The sequence below is a fragment of the Anneissia japonica genome, unplaced genomic scaffold (genome assembly GCF_011630105.1).
Source record: "Anneissia japonica isolate Jap-2015-1 unplaced genomic scaffold, ASM1163010v1 scaffold284968_len87806_cov120, whole genome shotgun sequence".
Lineage (NCBI taxonomy): Eukaryota > Metazoa > Echinodermata > Crinoidea > Comatulida > Comatulidae > Anneissia > Anneissia japonica.
Genome location: NW_022685826.1, coordinates 80,282 through 91,863, shown reverse-complemented (window position 1 = coordinate 91,863; position 11,582 = coordinate 80,282). Strand labels below are relative to the sequence as shown.

Here is an 11,582-nt window from a genome sequence, read left to right as displayed (position 1 = left end):
CTTTAGGAACTTTCAGAGGATGCATTTGTCAAGGGGTGGGGAAAGATTTGTCAAAGATGGATATTTTCCCCTTGTCCCCCGGTGTTTTTAATTCTAATTTCGTTGGAATTGATCAAAACTCCCTAAAATGTGCAATTATTAGAGAAAAATGGCCCATGCTAACAAGAAATGCGCGCAAAGTGCGCGCAATTTTGAGGTTTTTAGGCACTTTCAGTGGATGAAAAGGGAATTTATAAAGGGTTGGGGAAGATTTTTCGAAGATAGATATTTTCCCCTTGTCCCCCAGTGGTTACGCCATCGGGCAGCATAGATCAAAGGAGTTATGACAGTTTTTGAAGTGGAGAAAGGGTTGCAGGTTGTTGTGAGTCTGGTCATTATGATATCTTCCTTTTTATTCTTGTCTTTATTTTTCTCTTCTCTTTTTCTTTCCTTTTCTTTTCCTCTTCTTTCTCTTTCCCTCCTTCTCTCCTCTTCTTATTACCCAGCCCGGTACGACGGCTTGGTCAGCCCGGTAAAAACCGTCAGGGGAGGGGCAGTTTCCCCCCCCCCCCCCGCGCCCGTTACGACCCTGGCTAACACGCCAATCAGCCCCCCCCCCCCAATGAAAAATATTTTTCTACGCCACTGAATGTATGTAGTCGGGGCCGTCCTTGCTTCCTTTTCCCATGGGTTGGTTCCCAAGAGAGAACCCTTGAAATAACTTTATATTTACTTATGTAGCAATGTCCAGCAAGTGCTAACCCTTCGTGACCTCAAAGGTCTTGATACAGGGGATAATATCTCCATACAGATCTTTATTTGTAATATGTTGTTTATAGTTGATATTCAAGGCGTTGTATATAATTAATGTTACTGAGGACTGGATCCAAGCTATTGATTCTGGGAAATATATTGGATTGGCAATGATCGACTTAAAAAAAGCTCTTGACACTTAAACATTTCTCTTTAGACATCTCTGTTATAAATTGGTTCAAAGACTATTAAGCACAGTATAACACAAGATCAGCAGATATCTTATATACAGAAAAACCAAAAAGTGAATACAAAAAAAAGAGTTTTACCTACCATGGTTCTGTGCTGTGGAATAATCTTAACGACAATGTTAGAAATGCAACAAGTCTAGTCGAATTCAAACAGTTTATTTTATCTTGAGTGTACAATTTCACTCTGCTCACCTTGTATATACTGTAAAATTATTTTCTAGTATTTATGTATTGTGTTTCTTTACCTTCTGTTCTTGATACTTAACTACTACATAAGAAGGTATAATGCATGCTCTGGGTGTTGAGATGCGTACCGTCGTGTTTGGGATTCAGTGTTTCGCAGTGACGTAACGCTTATGCGCTCTCATCCGGCGGTCCGCAGGGCCCCCGAAATGTAGGGGCTCCGAAGGGGCCCTTACCCATAGGTTCCCCGATCTAGCACCCTGACCAAAAAGAACTTTGTTGATAAATAAAAACATGATGTGTCTCTAGTGAAATCGACTGTAGGGCATATATCATATTATAATGATTGAAGAGAAGGGGCCCCGTTGTCCTGACAGGGGCCCCCCTTTCGGCCTGGGATCTCACCATATTTATCAAAAAAAAAAATTTAAATGGAGATAAAAAGAAGTTACAGTATATTCACAATTTGAAGTCTGTGAGTGCCATTTCCGGCCATCTAAATGTGCCATACAGACTGTAGTAATACATTTTTTTTTCATCTCAGCCCCACAAGGGCAACGGCATAATGTGTGTCTGAAATCGACTGTAGGAATACAGTGGCAGAATAAAGAGTGTATGGGAGATGGGCTGCCGGCTCGGGGCCCACTAAATTTGTAAAAATATTTTTTAACTGGAGATAAAAAGAAAATTCATAATTTTTTCTGTGAAGTGCCATTTTTGGCCATCTAAAAGTGGCATATTCATAAATTTTCTTACCTCAGCCACAAAAACTATGGTGGGTCTGAGGTGGTAGACTCTCCAGCTGTAAAATTCCCTCCTTGGCCTCAATTTCCTGGATGCATATTATATTATTTATTTGTCGTTAACAAAATTCAGAATAACAATTAGCTAAAATCCCACGATGGAATTGGTGACCTGGTCCCAAAAAGGGCCCCCAGTTTCAGAAATACACAGGGCCCACCAGTTATGCCACTGGTGTTTCGGTATTGCTTTTGTCATCATCAGGCATGATGATGACATGATTGATGTCGGAATGTTCGGTCCGAGCGCGCTGGTGTGCATTTGGTTACTTGGAGTGTGTATTATATTTTCTTAACTGAAATTGTGTTTACTACATTGTGTTTGCATAGTTTTATACTACTTATATTTATACGGCCTTGCACGGCCTTGATGAAAAACACCCTTGGGTGAATCAAGTTTTACCGTGTTGAAATAAAGTCTTGTGTTTAAAACTGGATTGGAATTATTATAATTAATAATTATTATAATTTTATTGGTATATGATAATAATAATATGTCGTTCTTATATAGCGCTTAATGCCTTTACAAAGCCTCTAAGCGCTTCATATTACTACCCCGGTCATTGGATCAAACACGTATGGAACACATTGAACACCAAATTAAATTATTAAGTTAAATTATATTATTATTCCAAAATATTGCGGCTAGTAATCAGCGCAGTTGTGTTGGAACCTACCAGGTACCCACTTGTACTCCTGATTGGAGAGAGGCAACCGTAGATAAAGTGCCTTGCCCAAGGACACAAGCGATTTGCACAAACCACAACCAAGCTACAACCGATGCGGCAACTGCTTCTACATCATTCTGTGATTATATTAGTTTAAATACAGCTAAACATTGGTACCGGTCACTTTTCCAACTGTTTTGTTAAAGGTGGCTACTGTAGCCTCCTTCCATGTTTCATTTTGCATTCTTATTATATACTGTATTACTGTATTGTATGGAAAATAAATGCATATTTGAAGTATTTATTATTATAACAACCACCAAGTCCTCTTTCTCAAGAATCTGTTCATAAATCTTTTTATAGAAATTCATTAATAAGCAATTTATTTATCTTGGCCTGGAATAGTCACAATAAGGTTTTCAATGTGCTCATTCGTGCGTGATATCATCTACGCTCAATTTTGCGTTGTTACATTATCGATCATATCATCCTAACCAATTTATAAAGAGGTGATCCGCTTGTGAAGCAGATCACAAAAAAAAAAAAAAAAAAAAAAAATTAACTATTGATTGATTAAATTATTTTATTTAAAATAACAAACAATAATGATACATTAATGGAAATTGTTTATTATAAATGACAAACAAGTGATTTAAATTACTGAATTATATAATGTAAAAGTTGTAATTTAATTTTATTACTTTATTAATCTACTGTATAAAAAGCAGTTCCAAGCATTACAAGTTTAAATTGGCAATTTGAGCATTGTTTGCAAAGTAACAAGGAAGAAAGGGCCTGAAATACAAGTGTTTGACCGTCCATTTACTGTAGCACCTAATTGATAAATCAATTAAAAGCAAATGAAGCTAGAGGTAAATGCCTAAGAAAAATTTGTTTGCGATGACAAATCTTCAAGCGATAACCATGGCCAAAGAATTCTTTAGCATGTATTGTACCAATACACTTAGTAACCAGACTAATTTTCTATTTAACCCTCAACATCCATTTTGGGCATAAACCCACCCCTACTTTATGCCCAATTTTACATACCAGCCTTTCCTCAGGCAAAAGCCCAGGGTATGATCTGTATAAGTAGCTGACTTTTACAATACTAAAAAAAACCCTCAAATATTGGCTTTGAATTTGGCATGTAGTGATGAAAACTTGTTTTTTGATTGAAAAGGGGATCCCCATGTATAAGTCCACCCCCTAAGTCAACCCAATTTTGTGTTTAAGAGGTTGTGGCCTTATACCAAAAACTATGGTAATATACAGTTCCCTATCTTTTGCATTGACCCTTAAATTAACTACTGTAGGTGTCAATTGTACCTTTAAATAAAGTCCATAAAACTAAGCTAGAACTTTTAAGCGGACTCCCATATCTATTGTTTCTATTGAATATAATTCCATAATGTCATTCCGTAATGCTAAGTATTACAGAATGACCCATTTTATTAAATCATATTTAATATTAAAGGCTAAACCATTAAACTAAAAAATTATATGAATTTAGTACAGTTGGTATGGGTACTCTTATTTGCAAATAAAACTTTTTCACATAAATGAACAGATAACATGCAGTTTATACTTCACAGATGACAATTGATTACACAGAAATATATAAGGCCGCTTATATATTATATTATAATTTTCTATAATGATGTCCTAATCCGAATATTTTTTGGGGGTCCCCACTTACCCCCTAGATACGCCACTGGTGCGATAGTCAGTGTGAGTTCTGGATCTGCACCCAGTATAAAATACACAATACGCAACAGTTGATATAAGTGGATAATTTTTTTTTCATTTCCTCTCACAGCTACTGTATATTGTTTCAGAAGACTTGCAAACTTTTTAACAAGTTCAAAGCTTACTATGGCATCTCAAAGGCTGTATGTGACATCGAAACGAAACATCTGAGGTGTGGATGAAATGGTCTCATTGCTGTGGGATTAAGGCTGGATAAATACATTAATATGGTTGATTAATATTGGATGGACTCATTAATCTATGGAATTGATTGGATTGACATTATTATAATCTGGGATTAAGATTTGACGAGAGCAGTCATGCAGCTGTTAGGATTAGTGTTTATTCTGAAGGATGTTCAGCTCTGAATCTAAAATTTGATGAAACAATTTTTTAAAACTGTTTTGAATAATCTTATGGTCAAGCTAATCCTATTGGAACAATTTTAGAAGATTCCCATAGACTAGGAAAAAAATAAAAAAAGAGGCCTAAAAATCAAGTTAGGGGGAGTGGAATGTTAGAAGCAGTCAACATAGCCAGATATCCTAATTAATCCGTCCAGGTCATTCTAAGCCCTGTTGACACTTGATTTTTCACCTTGTATATAAATGGCGGCCATTTTTCATTTATCTAAAATGTGCATATAATTGGAACTAAATAAGCTACAGATATGATGTTGGTGTCTAAACTCATAATTTCTATACAGGCAACAAACCAGACATATAAAAACTACTGTCACTCATGCCAGAATGGAACATAATTAAAAAATAAGTGTTTATTTGTTTTAAAATAATTGAAAAATATACTTAAAATGTGCATAAAGTAAGAATAAGTATGTAAACTCACCAAAAGTAGTTGTGTTTGGTATCGTTGGAAGCTCTTCCAATGATGAATAATGTATTACAGTTTACATATATCAGAAACGGTGTAGTGTTTCATGTATTGTCCCATAAAGTTAAATTATGCCATATCACAATAAAATAAACAGGACCCATTTGCTTAAGACGTGAGCTCTTGGGAGGGGGGGGGGCGCTCCTACTACTACCTAGCACATTACTACCAAGCCTTATGTAGCGCATGTGCTTTTTGGGTGAAGTCTGAGTCCAAATGGGCCCTGGAGAGGCCACTTACTTACAGTAACACTGGTACTCAACACTTTCCTATCAACGCCTTAACAATACGAACATTTTTCTATAATTTCCGAAAAAACAAATAGGCCTAGACCAAAATCCCACAAACACAATATGTGGCAGATTTATTAGAATGGGTTCTTTCAACTATGCCCCAGGATGCCCCACTTTGGAGGTTTGACCAGTTATGTAATGCCTGTGTGCTTTCTGGGGAAACACTTACTTCCTCCATGTCCAAATTAGTCTCGGAAAGATGGGCCCCTACTTAGTACTACTGAGCAATCTAATAATACAACACTTTTGACAAAATATTTTCTTTTATTTTTTGTTTAAATGTATGAGCCCCGGACGGCTGCATAACTACCCACCTTAAAATCCGCCTCCGACATTAAACATGTCAATAAATAAAGAATAAAATACATGGTTATCCATCATAGTAGGCCTATTATTAAATATTATACACAGCATGTTGAAATCGATTAAAATAATGTATACAGTACATTATAGGCCTACTAATAATTCGGATATTCGGATGATAAACACCTGCAACATCATCAATGGGACCTTAAAGGACGATGGTAATTTTATTCAGATTGGCCTTATCATGTTTCAGAGCCAACAATCGATGAATTTTGTTACTCAAACGTCTTTATATTGATATTTTCAAGCCTATTAGATGACCTGAACAAAAAGTGATCCAGAAATCGTGGGCTTACTGTACAATATACTGTATTATGGCGGAAGTAATTTTTTGTCCGTCTCTGAATTTTAATAGTGTTATTGTAATCATGGAGGAAGAAAATAGATAATAGAGCCTATTATTAAATATTGGAATGGTACCTAATTTTTGTTTTAACATGCTCTAACTCATTTTCTTGATCTGTTACTTTTTAATGTACAATTTAATGTTCAGTACAATTAAAAAAAAAAAAAAAATTAAGAATTCACTAACCACATGGAAAATAGTTGGAATTCAATACAATTAATTAATATTTTTATATTTTGATCCGTCGGTCCAATTTTGAAAATAAATTGAAATTTTGCTGGAGAAAGAAAAAGTTCCTGTCTCTTATACACATCTAGATGTGTATAAGAGACAGCATTCACACCTTGACGATTTAGCCAGCGTATGCCGACGTATGGAAAAATGGCGAATACGCTGGCGTACGTCGAATACGTTTCGTATAAGTTAAGAGCAGCTGGTATACGTCCTAGTATTATTATCATTAATATTATTATTATTATTATAAATCGTCGTCGTCACATTTTCAGTGCACAGTCGGAAAAGTAAAGTGACTTGGGATTTTTTTCAACGTATGATTAGCTTTTACATATTTTTACTGATTGTTTATGCTGCTCTGATGTTAAGAACATACACTGTAAGGTACATGCTCTATTGTATAAACTTTAGTTACTTTATTTTTTTAAATAAATACGTAGACATATTTAATAATTGTTTACGCCTTGGTAAGATAAGTGAAGATACCAATGAGTGTTTCATCATTTTTAATGGCAATATGAATTTTCTTAATGAGATCGAGTTCAGCCATATAAGATAAAATGTCCTTAAGAAAGCCATATTTGCAGTCATTGATGATGCTATATTTTTCAACAAACGCGTAATGTCTGTTATAAACTATTTGTTCAGAAATCTTACAAATAGGAGGCAATATATATATATAAAACCAATAATAGTTTAAGTCTCCTGGTTTGTATATTGGATAAAGTCTTGTAATTTCAGTTAAGTTGGGATACACCAGTGGAGTGAGACAGATAAAAGAAGCAATAGCTGCACTTTCAGAATTTAAGTATTTTCATTTTAGATACAATTTAGATTATTTTTTTCTCTTCAGTAGGTAGAAGAAAAAAAAAAATGAAAAAAGATTTTGACATCTGAGATCAAGATGGAAAAAGAAAAGCCTATCTAAGTAGTGTATTAAAATAGGTATATGCATTACAGTGCAGTAGTACTAGTTATACTCTGGACTAGCATTATTTTAGCTACCATATGAGAGTTTCCTGTGTTAAAAACATGATTTACTATACTATACTATACTTCTTTATAAAACATAACTTGTACTTTATAAGAGAAATGTGTATATTATCGGACCTGGAACACTAGATAGTAACATCACGGAAGTGCTATGCTACTGCACTGGTATGTTCTGGAATGTTTGCGCATTGTCGGTGAACATAAGAACATCCTTCTGTGGATTCCAACAGTGGCGGCTCTAGGATATATTATCTGGTGGGGGGGGGGCTAAGTTGTCCGACAGGGGACTTGAGCTCGTCGGCTCGAGCTGGATGAAGGGGTTGAGAGGGGCTCCCCCTCCCAAATGAGATTTTTTTTAAAGTATATCAACCTCTGGATGGCCGTAAATGGCACTCTCAGACTGTGACAGACATGTGTTGGCTTGGTGTGGGCCTATTTTTATATGTTTTATGGTCTGACTGCCCGACGAGCTCTGTCCGGCGGGGGGGGGGGGCTTGACCTGTCCGGTGAGAGGGCTTAATTAAAACTTTTCAATCATTTAGAACCATACCAGTCATAGTAGCCTTGTATTGAAATTATGAACATGACGGTTACTATTTTCAGATAATTATGCCAGATTCTTTTCAATATCGCCAAACACAAGTCCCATAAAAATGTAGTGTGTGAATACATTGTTTTTTCTTCTTAAATTTAGTTCGAAATTTTTGTTCCTATATTACTAAAATAATCGCTAAAATTCTCACAATCAAGATTTGGATGAATGTTTTTGTTTTTTCCCTATGCCCTATAGGCATAGTTCTATTCATTTCATCCCACAAACGTTTGGGATCGTGTTTATATTTGTTTTCAACTGATAAAAAATCACCTGATTTATATTTTCCGATCTCTTGATTAGCAAGGAGTCTTTGGGAATAGTGGAAGAGAGAGAAATATTAAAACAGAATATTGAACAGGCCAAGTCTGATAGGGTTAGACAGATATACACCCGCAAATACAGGAATAAAGTTAAAGAAGTGAAGAGGAATTTGAGAAAGGATAAGAGAAAATGGATTGACAATCTTGCATTGCAGGCGGAGAAAGCAGCTTGCAATGAAAGAATGAAGTATACATGCTTACTAAAACCATTAGCAATGACAAGCCGAAGCCAGCATTTGCTGTTAAAGACAAAACCGGAAATCTAGTGACTGGGCATGCTAGAACGGAAAGATGGAGGGAACATTTCGAGGAAGTCTTGAATCGACTCGTTCCTGACAATCCTGTAAATGAAATTGTGGTTGAACCTGTAATACATGAAATTAGTACCGAACCTATAACAGTAGTTGAAATTAGAACAGTATTGAAAAGAATGAAGAATGGTAGAGCAGGAGGCAAGGATGAAATTACTGTAGAGTTATTGAAAGCTGACATGAATACAACAGAAGAATGGTTATGCAGCATATTTAAAGATATTTGGGAGAAAGAAAAAGTTCCAAAAGCATGGAAACAGGGGCTGACTGTCAAAATACCTAAAAAAGGAAGCTTTACTGAATGCGGTACGGTAATTGGAGAGGTATTACTCTTACATCGGTTCCCAGTAAAGTATTTGGAAGGATACTAATAGATAGAATTAGAGAAGGTGTCGACTGTAAGCTGCGAGATGAACAGGCAGGTTTTAGGAGATGTAGAGGAACGGTGGAGCAAATTTTCATTCTTAGAAATATCATTGAACAGGTTGTGGAATGGCAAGCAACACTATACATTCTCTTCATAGATTTTGAGAAAGCGTTTGACTCTGTTCACCGTGATAGCATGTGGAAAATAGTGGAGGCTTATGGAATTCCAAGGAAGATAATAAACATAGTTCAAGTATTATACGAAAGCACTGAATCTGCTGTGCTGGATGGGAATGAAGAGTCTGACTGGTTCAAACTCAAAGCTGGAGTTAAGCAAGGAGATGTAATGTCTGGTTTTATTTTCCTGATAATAATAGACTAGATAATGAAGAGAACAACTGTAGAAAGCAACACTGGAATTAGATGGAGATTCACATCAAAACTCGAAGACTTAGACTTTGCAGACGATATCGCACTTGTGTCACCAAACTATCAGCAATTGCAAATAAAAGCTACAAAACTCTCACAATTTGCTGCACAAACTGGGTTTAAAATTAATAAGAAGAAATCAGAAGTGTTAAGGATAAATAGCAACAGCAATAATAGAATACAAATGGGAGAACAGCAACTAAATGAAGTCGATAAATATACTTACCTGGGTGCTATTGTCAGTAAACAAGGAGGAGGGGGAGATGATATCATTAACAAAATCCATAAGGCCAGAATATCATTCATGAAGTTAAATAGAATATGGAGTTCTCACATTTACACCCTACCTACCAAACTGAGGTTATTTAACACACTTGTCAAATCAGTTCTACTATACGGATGTGAGACCTGGACAGTAAACCAAAGTGACGAATTGAAACTAGACACATTCCAGTTCAAGTGCTTAAGAAGAATCCTCAAAATCAGATGGCCGTACATTGTAAAAAATAATGTAATTCTACAGAAAACAAATTCGAAGAAAATAAGTACAGAAATCATGTCTCGTAGATGGAAATGGCTTGGACACATAATGCTAATGGACCAAAAAAAAAAAACTGCTACACTGCATTAACTTGGAAACCTGAATGGAAAAGAAGAGTTGGTCGCCCTAAAACAACGTGGCGGAGGACTGTTGAAAAGGAAATAGAGTGTCTTAAATGGAAATCATGGAATGAAGCCAGACATGTTGCAAATGACAGGGCAGGTTGGAAAGAGTGTACTTCAGCCTTATGGGCCATTCGGCCTGAAGAGGATAGGTAAGATTAGCAAGCAGGGGTGGCTCCAGGATTTGCCCGAGTGTGGCGGGGGGGGGGGGGGGGGGGGGGGGGCGGTGCCCCCAACGAGGTATCAGATTTCCCCGACGAAAGCAGGTGGGCGTGTCGAGCTTCGATTAAAAAGTGGTCCCGAAAGTGGTCCCGGGGGTGCGTAGCCCCCGAAAATTTCGACAATTTTGGGGTTTCAAAGGCTTATTTAATCGATTTTAGAGTGTACTAATATGTTAAAAATACATATAGTATTTTTTCTCCACGACGAATTGTGCTTTTTTCTCCCCGACGGGGGGGGGGACCCTCCCCGACGGGGGCCTGCCTCCTGCGTTGGCGCACCCCTGCTAGCAAGCCGTGCTAACAATTACTGCTGTCACTTGTGCCGATAAATGTTGGACAGTCCACCGTCTCATTGTATCTATCACGAGAAGTTCGACCCAAAAAGAAACATCAGAACCAGAAATTTATCAAGAAATTTGATGTTTTCAAGAAACATAATTTCTAGATGGAAAGAGTTATTTGAAGGTCTGATAAACGAATTTGTATTTACTCATCGAACCTTGCATACCCCACTTCTCTTTCTCTGTCCCTTTTTTTGTTAATTTCCTATTGTGAACTTGTGATCGGATATTGGCTCACAATGGCGTAAGGAGAAAAGAAATTGAATTGAAGTTTCACTTAAAAATTAAATCTTGGGGATGGGGCTTCACTAACACTTTTAAGCCAAAAAATTAATTAAGACCTTTACAAAAAAAAACAAGATTACTGGCTTCGACAGAATACCTACTGAGATTTTTACAGCTGGTGGCGGTGACCTACTTCATCAACATTTTATCAACATCTGGACTAATGAAAACATGCCAACAGACTTTTTTTTTATTACCATTAAAAGCGAAAGGGCGATCAGTATTGTGCAGAAAATACTGGGAATCTCCTTTTTAGCAACTACAAGCAAGGTCCTCGCCCGTGCCATGCAGTGGCGTAGAAAAATATTTTTCATTGGGGTGGGGGGGGGGATGATTGGCGTGTTAGCCAGTGTCGTAACAGGCGCGGGGGGAAAACTGCCCCTCCCCTGACGGTTTTTACCGGGCTGACCAAGCCGTCGTACCGGGCTGGGTAATAAGAGAAAAGAAAGAGGGGAGAGGGAGGGAAAGAGAAAGAAGAGAAAAAGAAAAAAAAAAGAAAAAGGGAAGAGAAAAATAAAGGCAAGAATAAAAAAGGAAGATATCAT

General features: G+C 36.8%; 1 protein-coding gene across 1 annotated transcript; it reads left to right on the top strand.

The window, feature by feature from the left end:
* Positions 1-9,483: 9,483 nt before the first annotated feature.
* LOC117113048 lies at positions 9,484-10,158 on the top strand. Its single transcript, XM_033256277.1, has one exon. It carries the CDS (start codon positions 9,484-9,486, stop codon positions 10,156-10,158), a length of 675 nt encoding a protein of 224 aa, XP_033112168.1.
* The last annotated feature ends 1,424 nt before the right edge of the window (positions 10,159-11,582 follow it).

Excerpts from the sequence above, each read along its gene's own strand:
- LOC117113048 (XM_033256277.1), top strand. The coding sequence starts at position 9,484 with ATGAAGAGAACAACTGTAGAAAGCAACACTGGAATTAGATGGAGATTC.